Raw genomic sequence first — 15,416 nt, forward strand, 5'->3', positions numbered from 1 at the left:
ACTCCCAGTATCCCCCAGTCCTCCCAGTATCCCCCCAGTCCTCCCAGTTCCACTCCCAGTCCTCCCAGTATTCCCCCAGTGCTCCCAGTATCCCCCCAGTGCCCCCAGTATCCCCCAGTGCTCCCAGTTCCACTCCCAGTATCCCCCCAGTCCTCCCAGTATCCCCCAGTCCTCCCAGTTCCACTCCCAGTCCTCCCAGTATTCCCCAGTCCTCCCAGTATTCCCCAGTCCTCCCAGTGCCCCCCCAGTGCCCCCAGTATCCCCCAGTCCTCCCAGTGCCCCCCAGTCCTCCCAGTATCCCCCCAGTGCCCTCCCAGTGCTCCCAGTATCCCCCAGTATCCCCCCTCCCCCTGCGGGGGTCCCGCCCTCGCTCCCCCCGCCCCTCGGGTACCAGCCGCGGGGTCGCCACGGCAACGGGCGCGAGGCCGGCGGGTGCGAGGCGGGCTGTGGGCCTGGGCTGACGGGCGGGCGCCACCACCAATCACCGGCCGCAACGGCCGGGGAGGGGGCGGGACAAGTGGCAGGTGGCATGGAAGCGCAAAGGCTGATGGGAGTTGTAGTCAGGAACTGAGGCCTTCATTTCCCATAGTGCCCCGCGGCGAGGAAGATGGCGGCGAGCAGCAGCGCCGAGGCCGGCAACGCGGCGGCGGCCGGAGCGCCGGGACCAGTATCGTTCGGGTTCAGCCGGAAGGCGGAGCGGCGACGGGTGCTGGCGGCCGGGCCGTGCGCGGAGCCCGGTGGAGGCGGCGGGGGCGCCGGCGACACCGATTTCCTCACGGCGGTGGAGGACCGGGAGCTGCTGAGGTGGGCACTGCGCATGCGCGGGAGGGGGCAAAGCCCGTCGTGCGTATGCACGGGGGTCGGGTAGTCCTGCCGCACATGCGCAGTGGCGTGGGTATATTGGAGGCAGGGGCGTGGCTTGAGGCGGGGTATTTCCGTTTAAGGTTCGCTTGGGGGTGTGGCTTCTTCGGTGGGGGCGTGGCTTGAGGCGGGGTCTTTCCGTGTAAGGTTCGCTTAGGGGCGTGTGTTCGGGGGGGGGCGTGGCTTGAGGCGGGTCTTAGGGCGCGGTTGCGGGGGGGCGTGGCTTGAAGCAGAGGTATCAACGTGCGGTTATGTGGGGGGCGTGGCCAGGAGGCTTTGCGGGCGGGGCCTGCGGGGCTGGGGGCGTGTCTAACGCTCCGGTCCCGCCCCTAGCGCCCGACCGGCCCCGCCCCCTCCGAAGGAGCTCGTGATCCCCCTGATCCCCTCCCACCGCTGGAGGAACCCCGAGCCCCCCCGCAGAGACCCAGACCACGCCCCCTCCACAGACCACGCCCCCTCCCCAGACCCAGACCACGCCCCCACGCAGACCACACCCCCGGCGAGGACCACGCCCCCAGCGCAAGCTCCACCCCCTCCGGGGACCCCCCGGCCGGCCCCATCTCGGTGGAGGCACAGGCGGTGCGGGAGCTGCTGCAGGGTGAGTGGGGGGGGACCCCGGCTTCTGGGGGGGACCCCGGCTTCTGCCCGAGCCCCCTCCTCACCCTTCTCCGTCCCCGCAGAGGCGCGGCAGAGCCAGGAGCAGGGAGAGGGGAACCCTGGGCCCCCCATCTCCATCCCCCTCCCGTTGCAGGACCGGGACGTCGCCCCACGGCCGCAGCCTGTGAGTGACCCCCAAAGTGACCGGACCCCAAATATCCCCCCACCCCGGGACCCCAAACACCTCCCCAGGACCCCAGAACCTCCCGCTGGGACCCCAGGAGCCCCCGGGACCCCAAACACCCCCAGAACCCCAAACACCCCTCTCTTGGTCCCCTAAGTGCCCCCCAGCCCCATAACTCTCTCCTGGACCTTCTAAATGCTTCCCCCAGCCCCATAACTCCCCCTTACGCCTCCAGCCCCCGAGTACCTCCCTCAGCCCCATAACTCCCTTCGAAGTGCCCCCCAGCCCCATAACTCCCCCTCACCCTCCAGCACCCCTAAGTGCCCCCCAGCCCCATAACTCCCCTAAGTGCCCCCCAGCCCCATAACTCCCCTAAGTGCCACCTCCAGCCCCATAACTCCCCTCTCACACCCCCCAGCACCCCTAAGTGCCCCCAGCCCCCATAACTCCCCCTAAGTGCACCCCCAGCCCCATAACCCCCCAGCACCCTAAGTGCCCCCAGCCCCTAATTCCCCCTAAGTGCCCCCCGGCCCCATAACCCCCTAGCACCCCCTAGGTGCCTCCCCAGTCCCGTAACTCCCCCTCACCCCCCAGCACCCCCTAAGTTCCCTCCCCAGCCCCATAACTCCCCCCTAAGTGCCACCTCCAGCCCCATAACTCCTCTCTCACACCCCCCCAGCACCCCCTAAGTGCCCCCCAGCCCCCATAACTCCCCCTAAGTGCACCCCCCGGCCCCATAACCCCCTAGCACCCCCTAGGTGCCTCCCCAGCCCCGTAACTCCCCCTCACCCCCCAATACCCCATAAGTCCCCCCGAGCCCCATAACTCCCCCTGCACCTCCCCCAGCACCCCTAAGTGCCCCTCCCAGCCCCATAACTCCCCCTAAGTGTTCCTCCCCCAGCCCCATAACTCCCCCTCACCCCCCAGCACCCCCTAAGTGCCCCCCACCCCCATAACTACCCCTAAGTGCCCCCCCAGCCCCATAACTCCCCCTCACCCCCCAGCACCCCTAAGTGCCCCCCACCCCCATAACTACCCCTAAGTGCCCCCCCAGCCCCATAACTCCCCCTCACCTCCCCAGCACCCCTAAGTTCCCTCCCCCAGCCCCATAACTCCCCCTCACCCCCCAGCACCCCTAAGTGCCCCCACCCCCATAACTACCCCCTAAGTGCCCCCCAGCCCCATAACTCCCCCTCACCCCCCAGCACCCCTAAGTGCCCCCCACCCCCATAACTACCCCTAAGTGCCCCCCAGCCCCATAACTCCCCCTCACCCCCCAGCACCCCTAAATGTCTGTGTCCCCCCCCAACCCCACGTGTGTCCCCCAGGGCCCCCAGGACTACGAGGCGGTGCCGGTGGAGGCTTTCGGCCTGGCCATGCTGCGGGGCATGGGCTGGAGCCAGGGCGAGGGCATCGGGCGCACCTTCAAACGGTGAGGGGGACCCCCAAAACACTGGGGGGGGGGGGGGCTCTGGGTACCCCTAAACCCTTCTCGCCCCCCCCCTCGGGGGAGGGAAATGGAGCCCATGGGGGGGGTTTGGGGTGCCACGGCCTCACAGGATGCGTGTGGGTCCCCCCCAGGGTGGTGAAGCCGCTGGAGCATCGCCTGCGCCCCCGGGGATTGGGGCTGGGGGCTGAACCGGCCCCCCCCGGCCCCCCCCGGCCCGGGCAGCCCCCCCGGGGGGGCGAGGAGCCCGACGGAGGGGGGCTGGTGGTGGGGGCCGTCGTCCGTATCGAGGCCGGACCCCATCGGGACATGTACGGGAAGGTGAGAGAACCCAGTTGCTTCCAGTATGGAAACTGGGGAGGGGTTTTACCCCCCCCCAGTACACCCAGTACAGGGATACTGGGGGTACTCACCCCCCCCCCCCATTGTGCACCCCCTTTTCAAGGTGGAGGGGCTGGACCCCGAAACGGCCCGGGCCATGGTGCGCCTGACGCTGGGTGGGCAGACGGTGACCGTCAGCCAGTACAGCCTGCGGCCGGGCACCCCCCCGGGCAGCGGTGAGTGGCCCAGTGCCTCCCAGTAACCCCCAGTTACCTCCCAGTAACCCCCGGTTACCTTCTAGTAACCCCCCAGGGCCTCCTAGTAGCTCTCAGTGCCACCCAGTAGCCCCCCAGGACCTCCTAGTAGCCCCCAGCGCACTGATTCTGCCCACCCCGGGCAGCAGTGAGCATCCCAGTGCCTCCCAGTAACAGTTCCAGTGCCTCCCAGTAACACCCCAGGACGCACCGGTAAGCCCCCAGTGCCACCCAGTAGCCCCCCAGTGCCACTCAGTAGCCCCAGGACCTCCTAGTAGCCCCCAGCTCACCAATTCTGCCCACCCCGGGCAGCAGTGAGCATCCCAGTGCCTCCCAGTAACAGTTCCAGTGGCTCCCAGTAACGCCCCAGGGCCTCCCAGTAACTCCCCAGTGCCACCCAGTAGCGCTCCAAGGCCTCCCAGTAACCCCCAGTTACCACCCAGTAGCCCCCCAGGGCCTCCTAGTAGCCCCCAGTGCACTGATTCTGCCCACCCCGGGCAGCAGTGAGCATCCCAGTGCCTCCCAGTAACCCCCCAGGATGCACCAGTAACCCCCCAGGGGCTCCCAGTAACCCCCCAGCGCCCCGATCCCAGCCCCCCCCATGCCGCAATGAGTGTCCCAGTGCCCCCCAGTGCCTCCCAGTACCTCCCACTTCCCCCACAGGCCGTCCCAGCAGGACCCCCACGGGGAAGGGGGCTGAGGAGCGCCCGGACGCCGGGGTCCCCCCCCAGCGGGGGGGGGCCAAGAGGAAGCAGCCCCCCGAAGCGGAGGGGTGAGGGGGGGGCCCTATAGCGCTGGGGGGAGGGGTCTGTAGCCCCTATAGCACTTGGGGGTGTGTGTCTGTAACCCCTATAGCGCTTGGGGGAGGGGTCTGTAACCCCTATAGCGCTTGGGGGCGCCTGTAACCCCTATAGCGCTGGGGGAGGGGCCTGTAACCCCTATAGCACTTGGGGGGGCTGTCTGTAACCCCTATAGCGCTTGGGGGCGCCTGTAACCCCTATAGCGCTTTGGGGGGGTGTGTCTGTAACCCCTATAGCGCTTGGGGAGGGGTCTGTAACCCCTATAGCACTTGAGGGGGTGTCTGTAACCCCTATAGCGCTTTGGGGGGGTGTGTCTGTAACCCGTATAGCGCTGCAGGGAGGGGCCTGTAACCCCTATAGCACTTGGGGGGGGTGTCTGTAACCCCTATAGCGCTTCAGGGGGGTGTCTGTAACCTCTATAGTGCTGCAGGGAGGGGCCTGTAACCCCTATAGCGCTTGGGGGGGTGTGTGTCTGTAACCCCTATAGCGCTTGGGGGGGTGTGTGTCTGTAACCCCTATAGCGCTTCGGGGGGTGTGTCTGTAACCCCTATAGCGCTGGGGGGAGGGATCTGTAACCCCTATAGCGCTTTGGGGGGTGTGTCTGTAACCCCTATAGTGCTTGGGGGCTCTATAACCCCTATAGCGCTGGGGGAGGGGCCTGTAACCCCTATAGCGCTGGGGGAGGGGCCTGTAACCCCTATAGCACTTGGGGGGTGCCTGTAACCCCTATGGCGCTTGGGGCGCCTGTAACCCCTATAGCGCTTTGGGGGGTGTGTCTGTAACCCCTATAGCGCTTTGGGGGGTGTGTCTGTAACCCCTATAGCGCTTGGGGGGCTCTATAACCCCTATAGTGCTGGGGGAGGGGTCTGTAACCCTTACAGAAATTTGGGGGTGTCTGTAACCCCTATAGTGCTTGGGGGGGTCTGTAACCCTATAGCGCTTGGGGTGCCTGTAACCCCTATAGCGCTTCGGGGGTGTGTGTCTGTAACCCCTATAGCGCTTGGGGAGGGGTCTGTAACCCCTATAGCGCTTCGGGGGGTGTGTCTGTAACCCCTATAGCACTGGGGGAGGGGTCTGTAACCCTTACAGAAATTTGGGGTGTCTGTAACCTCTATAGTGCTTGGGGGTCTGTAACCCCTATAGTGCTTGGGGGTCTGTAACCCCTATAGAGATTTGGGGGGGTCCGTCACCCCTATAGCACTTTGAGGGGCCCCAGGAGCAGCCTGGCCGCCTGGGCCCCCCCATGATCTCTCCCCCCCTCTCCCCCCCCAGGGCAGCGAAGCAGCTCCGGGGGCCCCCCCCTGCGCCCCCACTGGCTGCGGCGGGACCTGCGGGTGCGCTGCGTGGCCAGGGGCTTCCGCGCCGGGCGCTACTACAACTGCAAGGTGGGCTCGGGGGGCTGCCCCATAGCGGCTCCCCCGTGCCGCCCCATAGCCCCCCGCCTGCTTTTGGGGTGCCCTACAGCCCCCCCCCCCCCCAAAGTTCTCCCCAGGGGGCTCTGTGGCCACAATGGCCTCTCCTGTGTCCCCCGTGGGGTGGGGGGGGGGTGTCCCTGTGCCCCATAAGTAGTCCCTGGTGCCCCATGGGGGGTCTCTGCACCCCATAACTGTCCCTGTGTCCCCCGTGGGGCAGGGTGGGAGGTCACTGCGCCCCATAACTGTCCTTGTATCTCCCATGGGGTGGGGGGGGGGTGTCCCTGCACCCCATAACCAGCCCTGGACACCCATGGGGGGTCTCTGCACCCCATAACTGTCCCTGTGTCCCCCGTGGGGCGGGGTGGGGGGTCCCTGTGCCCCATAACCAGTTCCAGGTGCCATATAGGGGCGTCCCTACACCCCATAACCAGCCCGGGACACCCCATGGGGCAGGATTGGGGGTCCCTGCGCCCCCTAACCAGCCCTGGACACCCATGGGGGGTCCCTGCACCCCATAACCAGTTCTGGGTGCCCCATGGGAGGGTCCCTGCGCCCCCTAACCCCCCCCTCGCCCCCCAGATGGTGGTCGAGGACATGGTCTCCCCGGACACCTGCGTTTGCCGGACGGACGAGGGGCTCCTGGTGGAGGGTGAGTCCCCCCCGCCCCGCGGCCGAATCTGGGGGTGGGGGGGGGTCCTCCCCCTCCTTTCTCCTGACCTCCCCTCCCCCGACCCTCCCCATCCCCCCAGGCCTGCGGGAAGCCATGTTGGAAACCGTCATCCCCGAGGCGAAGCCGACCGCGTCATGGTGGTGCTGGGCGAGCACGCCGGCAAGGTGAGCGTGGCCCCCCCGCCGCCATGGCGGCTGGGGGGGATCCCCTACCTGGAGACCCCCCCAAAATGAGGGTCACACACCCCCCCTCCCGCCGAAGGTGGGCCGCATCCTGGAGCGGGAGCCGGCGCGGAGCCGGGCGCTGGTGCAGCTGGAGCGGGACGAGGCCGTGCGGGTGGTGCCGCTGGACTACGACGCCGTCTGCCATTACCTGGGGGGGCACGAGGATGACTGAGACACCTCCCCCCCCAAACCCCCAAAACCTCCTGCCAGGTTCCGACATGGCCGCCTGAAGCTGCCTGCCAGGTTCCAACATGGCTGCCTGAAGCCACCTGCCAGGTTCCAACATGGCCGCCTGAAGCTGCCTGCCAGGTTCCAACATGGCTGCCTGAAGCCGCCTGCCAGCTTCCAACATGGCCGCCTGAAACCGCCTGCCAGCTTCCAACATGGCCTCCTGAATTCACTTGCCAGCTTCCAACGTGGCCACCGCGGCCTCAGGGGAATAAATGGTGCCCAAATGGCCTTCTGCTGCTCTTGTTGTCCCGGGGGGGGGGCGCCGAAATGGGACCCCCCCCTTAATGAACACAGGCGCTCGTCTGAGCCCCGCCCCTCAAAATTCCCCATTGAAGCCACCGCGGTGCCAGTTTCAAGCATGGCTGCCTCTTTGCCAGCTTCCAAGATGGCGGCGGGGCGGTTGCTCTAGGCAACAGCGCCTGCGGCTGCCCTTGCTCAAGATGGCGCGTTGCTAGGCAACGGCGCCTCCCGCCCCCGGCTTCCCGCCGTTGCTAGGGAGGCGGCGGCCCTCACGTGACCGGAAGTCCGCTCTAGCCGCCCGCTCCTGAGGAGACTCGATGGTTTAGCGGCGGGCCGTGTTTACACCAGGTAAACACGGGTGGGGGGGAAGGGAGGGATTGCGGGGTCCGGGGGGTTTTGGGGGCTGGGGGAGGGGGTTTGAGGGACCCCTCTTTAACCCCGCTTCCACCCCCAGCAGCTCCGTTCCCGGCGCTCCCCTCCCGCCGCCATGGCGCAGGCCCGGGGGGTGAACAGCCTCCGCTTCAACCAGGACCAGAGTGAGTGTGGGGACCCCCAGACCCTCTAACCCCCCCGGGGACCCCAAATCCCCCGGTATCCAGAGCAGCTCCCGCCCCCCCCGTCCTTTTTTTAGGTTGTTTCTGCGTTGCGATGGACTCCGGGGTGCGGATCTTCAACGTGGAGCCCCTGATGGAGAAAGGGCATTTGGGTGAGGGAGGGGAGAGCCCGGGCTCTGGGGAGGGGGGGGTGTTGGGGTGTCGTGTGTCCCCCCCCTCCCTTTTCCCGGCGTCTGGGGAGGGGTTTGGGTATGGGTGAGGGGCTGTAGGGGTGTTTTGGGGTCCCCCTGGCCAGGGAGGGGTCTGGGGGTCCCCAGGTCTAAAGAAGGGGTTTTGGGGGTCTGGGGGTGTTTTGGGGTCCCCCTGGCCAGGGAGGGGTCTGGGGGTCCCACATCTAAAGAAGGGGTTTTGGGGGTCTGGGGGTGTTTTGGGGTCCCCCCTGGCCAGAGAGGGGTCAGAGGGGTCCCCAGGTCTAAAGAAGGGGTTTTGGGGGATCTGGGGGTGTTTTGGGGTCCCCCTGGCCAGAGAGGGGGTCTGGGGGTCCCCAGGTCTAAAGAAGGGGTTTTGGGGAATCTGGGGGTGTTTTGGGGTCCCCCTGGATTGAAGAGATGGGCTGGGGGGTCCCCAGGTCTAGAGAAGGGGTTCTGGGGGGCTGGGGTGTTTTGGGGTCCCCTGGCCAGGGAGGGGGTCTGGGGGTCCCCAGGTCTAGAGAAGGGGTTCTGGGGGGGCTGCGAGGCCTTTGGGGGTGACCCAAAGCTGGGGAGGGTATTTTGGGGGCTGGGGCATATTCTGGGGGTCCCTAGGCCTGAGGGAGACAATTTGGGGGGCTGGGGTGTGTTTTGGGGTCCCCCACCCACCAGAGGGCCTCTGGTGGTGGTGGGGAAACAGACCCCATTTTGGGGGTTCCCTGCACATGGAGGGGGGGGGGGGAGAGCAGCAGGGCCCCCCAAACCCCCCATTTCCCCCCCCACATGGGGCAGTGGGGGTCCCTCAGATTTGGCGGGGGGTTCCCTCAGATTTGGGGGGGGTCCCTCAGATTTTGGGGGGCCCCCCCAATCTCACAGACGCGGAGCAGGTGGGGAGCGTGGGGCTGGTGGAGATGCTGAACCGCTCCAATTTGCTGGCTATCGTGGGGGGCGGCAGCCACCCCAAGTTCCCCGACGTCTCAGGTACACCCCGAAACTCAGCGGGGATCCCCAAAAAAGGTTGAAAGAGAGGGTCTCAAATATTGGGGTACCCCTTAACACCCCCCCTCCCCCCCAAAAAATGTTTTCCAGTGTTGATCTGGGACGACGCCCGGGAGGGGAAGGACAAACTGGTTTTGGAGTTCACCTTCCCCAAACCCGTCCTGGCCGTCCGCATGCGTCACGACAAGTGAGGGGACCCCCCCCAAAAACCCCTCTGTGATGACGAGGGGGGGCACCCCAAAACCCTACGGGGGTCCCAGATGTTGGGGTGTCGTTCCCCCCCCCCCCCAGGTTGGTGGTCGTGCTGCAGAGCCGCCTCTACGTCTTCTCCTTCCCCCACAACCCGGCCAAGCTCTTCGAGTTCGACACCCGCGACAACCCCAAAGGTAGGGGGGGGGAGGGCAAAAAGGGGGGGTCCCAGGAGGTTTTTTGGGGGGGCCCAGGGGTTTTTGGGGGGCCCAGGAGTTTGGGGGAGGTCCCAGGAGTTTTGGGGGACAGGCAGGAGTCTGGTTTGTGTCCCCCCCTTCCCCTCCCAGGGATCTGCGATCTCTGTCCCAGTTTGGAGAAGCCGTTGCTGGTTTTCCCCGGTCATAAGTGCGGGAGCCTGCAGTTGGTGGTGAGGGACTGGGAGGGGACTGGGGTGAACTGGGAGGGACTGGGAGGTGCTGGGAGGGGACTGGGGTGAACTGGCAGGGACTGGGGTGAACTGGCAGCGACTGGGAGGTGCTGGGAGGGGACTGGGGTGAACTGGGAGGGACTGGGGAGGGACTGGGAGGTGCTGGGAGGGACTGGAGTGAACTGGGAGGGACTGGGGAGGGACTGGAAGGTGCTGGGAGGGACTGGGAGGTGCTGGGAGGGACTGGGGTGAACTGGGAGGAGACTGGGAGGTGCTGGGAGGGACTGGAAGGTGCTGGGAGGGGACTGGGGTGAACTGGGAGGTGCTGGGAGGGACTGGAGGGGACTGGGGTGAACGGGGAAGGGACTGGAAGGTGCTGGGAGAGGATGGGGGGAACTGAGGAGGGACTGGGGTGAACTGGGAGGGACTGGGAGAGACTGGGAGGAGACTGAGAGGTGCTGGGGGAACTGTGAAGGAGGTGGGAGGGGGCTGGGAGGAACTGGGAAGGGACTGGGAGGTGCTGGGAGGGACTAGAGAGGACTGGGAGGAACTGGGAAGGGACTGGGAGGTGCTGGGAGAGGATGGGGGGAACTGGGGAGGGACTGGGGTGAACTGGGAGGGACTGGGAGACTACTGGGGGGAACTGGGAGAGACTGGGAGGAGACTGGGAGGTGCTGGGGGAACTGTGAAGGAGGTGGGAGGTATTGGGGGAACTGGGATGAACTGGGAGGGGTGGGGGGAACTGGGAAGGGACGGGGAGGGGCTGGGGAGCTGGGGGGCACTGGGAAGGTGTTGGGGGCACTGGGATGAACTGGGAAAGAACTGGGGGGAGGTGGGAAAAGACTGGGAGGAACTGGGAGGCACTGGGATGAACTGGGAAAGAACTGGGAGGGGCTGGGGGGGTGTTGAGGGTTACTGGGGGGCACTGGGGGGCACTGGAAGGATGCGGAGTGGCGTGGGGGGCAGTGGGGGGGCTGCAGGTGCTTGGGGGTACTGGGGGATACTGGGGTATACTGGGAGGGCAAGGGGTGTACTGGGGGATACTGGGTGGTGCTGGGGGTGTTGAGGGTTACTGGGGAGCACTGGGACGGTACTGGGAGAGGCACTGGAAGGATGCGGAGTGGGTGGGTGGAGGCAGTGGGGGGCTGCAGGTGCTTGGGGGACACTGGGGGGATACTGGGGCATACTGGGAGGGCAAGGGGAGGTACTGGGGGATACTGGGAGGCTTGTGGAAGTGTTGAGGGTTACTGGGGAACTGGGGGGCACTGGGAGCTACTGGGGGGCACTGGAAGGGTGTGGAGTGGTGTGGGGAGGCAGTGGGGGGCTGCAGGTGCTTGGGGGGCGCTGGGAGGATACTGGTGCATACTGGGAGGGCAAGGGGGTGTACTGGGGGATACTGGGAGGTGCTGGGGGGTGTTGAGGGTTACTGGGAGGTACTGGGGGGCACTGGGAGCTACTGGGGGGGCACTGGAAGGATGTGGAGTGGCGTGGGGGGGCAGTGGGGGGCTGCAGGTGCTTGGGGGATACTGGGGCATACTGGGAGGGCAAGGGGATGTATTGGGGGATACTGGGAGGCACTGGGGGGTTGTTGAGGGTTACTGGGGGGGCACTGGGAGGTACTGGGGGGCACTGGGAGCTACTGGGGGGCACTGGAAGGATGCGGAGTGGCGCGGGGAGGCAGTGGGGGGCTGCAGGTGCTTGGGGGCGCTGGGGGATACTGGTGCATACTGGGAAGCCAAGGGGGATACTGGGAGGCACTGGGGGGGTCCTCACCCCCACCCCCCCAGGACCTGGGGAGCGCGAAGCCGGGGACGTCATCGGCGCCCGTCACCATCAACGCCCACCAGAGCGAGGTCGGCTGCGCCGCGCTCAGCCCCCCCGGCAGCCTGGTGGCCTCGGCCTCGCGCCGCGGCACCCTCATCCGCCTCTTCTGCACCCAGAGCCGCGCCCGGCTGCTGGAGCTGCGCCGCGGCACCGACCCCGCCACCCTCTACTGGTACGGGGGGGGCCCAGCCCCCCGCTAAATGGGATTTTGAGGGGGTTTTATATATATTTTTTTTTTTTGGGGGGGGGTCTCTCTCTCGCCCCGCAGCCTGGCCTTCAGCCCCGACTCGGCCTTCCTCTGCGCCGCCAGCGACAAGGGCACCGGGCACGTCTTCGCGCTCCGCGACACGCGGCTCAACCGGCGATCCGCGTGAGTGGGGGGGTGGGGACCCGCAAATTGTTGGGTTGGTTTTGTTGGGTTTTTTTTTTTTTTTGGGGGGGGCGCCCCAAAAGCGTCCACTCCTGAAATCGGGGCGCTGGGGGAAGGGAAGGGGAACCCGAGCGCAGCTCCGCGGGAGGGGGGAGCCCCGAAGCGGGTGAGGCCACGTTGTGGGGTGCAGGGGAGGGACGAGGGGTGTCCCCAAAAATCCTCGCCCCCCCCACCCCCTGCTCCGCCCCAGGCTGGCGCGGGTGGGGAAGGTGGGGCCGGTGGTGGGCCCCTACGTGGAGTCGCAGTGGTCGCTGGCCAGCTTCACCGTCCCCGCCGAAGCCCCCTGCCTCTGCGCCTTCGGCCGGGGGGGCCGCAGCCCCAGCTCCGTCGTCGGTGAGTGAACCCCAAAAACAACCCCACCCCCAAACCAACCCCCAGCCCCCCCGCCCGCCGCTGACCCCCCGCCCCTGCAGCCGTGTGCGTGGACGGCACCTTCCACAAATACGTGTTCAGCCCCGACGGCAACTGCAACCGCGAGGCCTTCGACGTCTTCCTCGACATCTGCGACGACGACGCCTTCTGACCCTCCCCCCCCCCCGGGGGGAAGGGGGGGGGGCACCCCGACATCCCCGCCCCACCCCCACACACACAGAGCCCCCACCCCCCCAAAGAGCCCCGCCCCCACTCGCAACCAGTTTTAATTTTTTTTTTAATTCCGTCGTTACAAAGAGATGGATTAAAAAATCCTTGGGGGGGGGAGGGGCTTTAAAAGTGGCCGTGCCTCAGTTTCCCCCGTGATGCCTTTTTTATGGGGGGAGCCCCCCTCCCCTCCGCCCCCCGTGTCCCCGGGCCCGGCCCAGCCTGTAGCCCAGGGTGGGGGTTGGGGGTGCCGGGGTGCTGGTGATGGAGCGGGGGAGGGGGTTGGCACGTGTGTAGCCCTTTAAGAGAGTGGGTGTTGGGGGGAGGGGCGGAGAGGGTCAGAGGGAGGGGAGGGGGTCGGTGCCGAACTTGAGGCGGTGGAGGAGGGTCTTGGCGGGGAGCAGGACCTGGAGGGGGGGGAAGGGGGGTGAGCAGGGGCACCCCCTGCAAAACCACCCCGGTGGGGCAGCCCGATGTCCCCCTAGTCCCTGATGGTTCACCCCATGTCCCCCCATTCCCCAATGGTCCCCCCCACGTGTCCGCTCCCCATGTCCCTCTCATTCCCCAATGTTCCACCCCCATTCCCTGATGGTTCACCCCCATGTCCCCCCATTCCCCAATGTTCCCCCCCACGTGTGTGTCCCGTCCCCCCATTCCCCAATGGTTCACCCCAATGTCCCCCCCGCCCCATTCCCCCAATGGTTCACCCCTATGTTTCCCCTCCTGCTCCCCAATGGTTCACCCCAATGTCCCCCCGCCCCATTCCCCAATGGTTCACCCCTATGTTTCCACCCCTGCTCCCCAATGGTTCACCCCAATGCCCCCCGTATTCCCCAATGTGTCATCCCCCCCTTCCCCAATGGTCCCCCCATGTCTGTGTCCCCCCATTCCCCGACGGTCCCCCCATGTCCCCCATTCCCCAATGGTCCCCCCCCATGTCTGTGTCCCCCACATGTCCCAATGGTCCCCCCATGTCCCCCCATTCCCCGAGTGTCCCCCCCGCGGCTCCCCCATGTCCCCCCATTCCCCGAGGGTCCCCCCATGTCTGTGTCCCCCCACATGTGTCCCCCCCATTCCCCGAGGGTCCCCCATGTCCCCCCCATTCCCCGAGGGTCCCCCGCGGCTCCCCCCACTCACGGGGTGGTGGACGTACCCCCCGCAGGGGTAGCACCAGGCCGAGAGGTCCCGCAGGCTCAGCACCAGGGGTGCCCGCCGCCCCCGTGCGCCAGCATGTGCCCCCCACGTAGCGCCCGCACAGCACCTGGGGGCACGGCGGCATTTGGGGGGGGGTGATGTTAGGGGGTGCTGGGGGTTTGGGGTGCCCGGGGTGGGTCTGGGGGATTTAGGGCTGCGGTGAAGGGATGTGGGGGTGCCTGGGGGTTTTGGGGTGCCCAGGATGGGTCTGGGGAGCGTTAGGGGTGCGGGGGGTTTAGGGGTACATGAGGGGCTTTGGGGTACCTGGGTGGGATTTTGGGGTGCCCGGGGTGGGTCTGGGGGGATTTAGGGGTGCATGGGGGGGGGGTTTGGGGTGCCCAGGATGGGTCTGGGGGGATTTAGGGGTGCATGGGGGGGTTTGGGGTGCCCAGGATGGGTCTGGGGAGCGTTAGGGGTGCAGGGGGGTTTAGGGGTACATGAGGGGGCTTTGGGGTACCCGGGTGGGTCTGGGGAAGGATTAGGTGTGGGGGGGGGATTTGGGGGTGCACTGGGGGCTTTTGGGGTGCCCAGGGTGGGTCTGGGGGCACAGTAAGGGTGCGGGAGGGGATCTGGGGGTGCACTGGGGGCTTTTGGGGTGCCTGGGGGATGTTGGGGGGCTCAGGGTGGGTCCTGTGGCTCTGGGGGAGCATTAGGGGTGCATGGGGGCATTTGGGGTGCCCAGGGTGGGTCTGGGGGAGCATTGGGGGTACGGGGGGATTTGGGGTGTGGAGGGGGATGGGGGAGCCGCAGGGCTGGGGTAGAGGAGATTTGGGGGTGCAGGAAGGACTTGGGGGTTGGGGTGCAGAGGGGAGATTCGGGGTGCGGGGGGGGCATTTGGGGGTGCCCCTCACCTGGTAGCAGCTGAGGCAGAGCCAGTTCTCCCGGCGGCTGCCGCAGGCCCCGCAGGGGGGGTTCCCCTCCAGCCCCGCCCCGGGGAGCGGGGCCACCGCCCCCAGGTGGGGACACTCCCGCAGGGGGGTCACGGCGAACAGCGCCCCCTGCTGGCGGGGAGGAACGGCACGTGGGGCCCAGGCCTCCCGGGGGGGGGCGGGGGGAGGGAGGCCCCGCCCACCCCACCCCACCCTCACCTCGTCCAGCTCCTCCTCTTCCTCCCAGCAGGGGGCGCTAGCGGTCGCCCCTGCCGGGTGGGCGGGGTCTGCATCAGGCTCCGCCCCCTCGGGCGCCCCGGCCCCGCCCCCGGGGGTTTCCCCCAGGTGCAGTTCCTCCAGGCGCAAGATGGCGTCCAGGGGTGGGGGGCCCGTGATGTCACCGGCGCTGCCTGTGACGTCATCGCTGCCTCCACCCGAGTTGGGCTCCGGGGGGGGCGCAGCCGGGGGGGCTGCGAAAAGGGGAGGGGGAAAGAATTAGGTGGGTGGGTTCCCATGGGTGAGGGGTTCCCCGGGGGTGGGGTCCCCTTGGGGGATTCCCTGGGGAGGGTGTGGGGTTCCCGGAGGTGGGGTCCCCGGGGAGGTTCTGGGGTTCCCCGGAGGGGGGGTCCCCGGGGGATTCCCCGGGGGTGGGGGGTGGGGTTCCCGGAGGGGTGGGGTTCCCCCGGGGGGTTCCCATGGGTGAGGGGTTCCCTGGGGGGTTCCCCAGGCGGGGTGTGGGGGTTCCCCGGGGGGTGGGGTCCTGGGGGGGTTCCCCGGGGGGGGGTGGGGTCCCCGGGGGGTTCCCGGGGGTCCTCACCGGCGGCAGGCAGGCGCAGGCAGCTCCAGCTGCCCCGCTGGGCCCGGTGGGTGCGGGCCAGGGCTCCCAGCGCCGCCGGCTGGGGGGCCGGGGGCAGCGCCG

General features: G+C 67.6%; 2 protein-coding genes and 1 long non-coding RNA gene across 6 annotated transcripts; 2 read left to right on the forward strand and 1 right to left on the reverse strand.

Moving 5' to 3' along the window:
• The first annotated feature begins 567 nt into the window (after positions 1 to 567).
• On the forward strand, positions 568 to 7,232 carry GPKOW (G-patch domain and KOW motifs). The gene is given in 12 exon segments (XM_072848921.1): positions 568 to 804; positions 1,326 to 1,459; positions 1,542 to 1,642; positions 2,971 to 3,074; positions 3,224 to 3,410; positions 3,535 to 3,646; positions 4,328 to 4,438; positions 5,737 to 5,849; positions 6,459 to 6,528; positions 6,629 to 6,664; positions 6,667 to 6,713; positions 6,811 to 7,232. Coding segments are annotated over 12 exon segments (1,347 nt in total). The 5' UTR covers positions 568 to 607; the 3' UTR covers positions 6,946 to 7,232.
• Positions 7,233 to 7,374: 142 nt separating this feature from the next.
• On the forward strand, positions 7,375 to 12,463 carry WDR45 (WD repeat domain 45). 4 transcript variants are annotated; one of them, XM_072849015.1, is made up of 11 exons: positions 7,375 to 7,592; positions 7,699 to 7,780; positions 7,876 to 7,950; positions 8,863 to 8,967; positions 9,076 to 9,172; positions 9,277 to 9,371; positions 9,522 to 9,601; positions 11,389 to 11,597; positions 11,694 to 11,795; positions 12,046 to 12,188; positions 12,269 to 12,463. In XM_072849015.1, the coding sequence occupies exons 2-11, from the start codon at positions 7,732 to 7,734 to the stop codon at positions 12,376 to 12,378; spliced, it is 1,065 nt and encodes a 354-aa protein (XP_072705116.1). In that variant the 5' UTR covers positions 7,375 to 7,592; positions 7,699 to 7,731; the 3' UTR covers positions 12,379 to 12,463. The 4 variants fall into 4 exon arrangements, with proteins under 4 accessions (XP_072705116.1, XP_072705117.1, XP_072705118.1 ...); XM_072849016.1 differs by having other exon boundaries at positions 7,702 to 7,780; XM_072849017.1 differs by lacking the exon at positions 7,876 to 7,950.
• A 1,186-nt stretch (positions 12,464 to 13,649) lies between these two features.
• On the reverse strand, positions 13,650 to 15,401 carry LOC140645564 (uncharacterized). Its single transcript, XR_012040023.1, has 4 exons — positions 15,315 to 15,401; positions 14,717 to 14,967; positions 14,480 to 14,629; positions 13,650 to 13,695 (listed from the first exon to the last, which is right to left on the reverse strand). It is a non-coding gene; the product is annotated as an uncharacterized lncRNA (long non-coding RNA).
• Between the last annotated feature and the right edge of the window lie 15 nt (positions 15,402 to 15,416).

This window comes from Ciconia boyciana, chromosome 34 (genome assembly GCF_034638445.1).
Source record: "Ciconia boyciana chromosome 34, ASM3463844v1, whole genome shotgun sequence".
NCBI lineage: Eukaryota > Metazoa > Chordata > Aves > Ciconiiformes > Ciconiidae > Ciconia > Ciconia boyciana.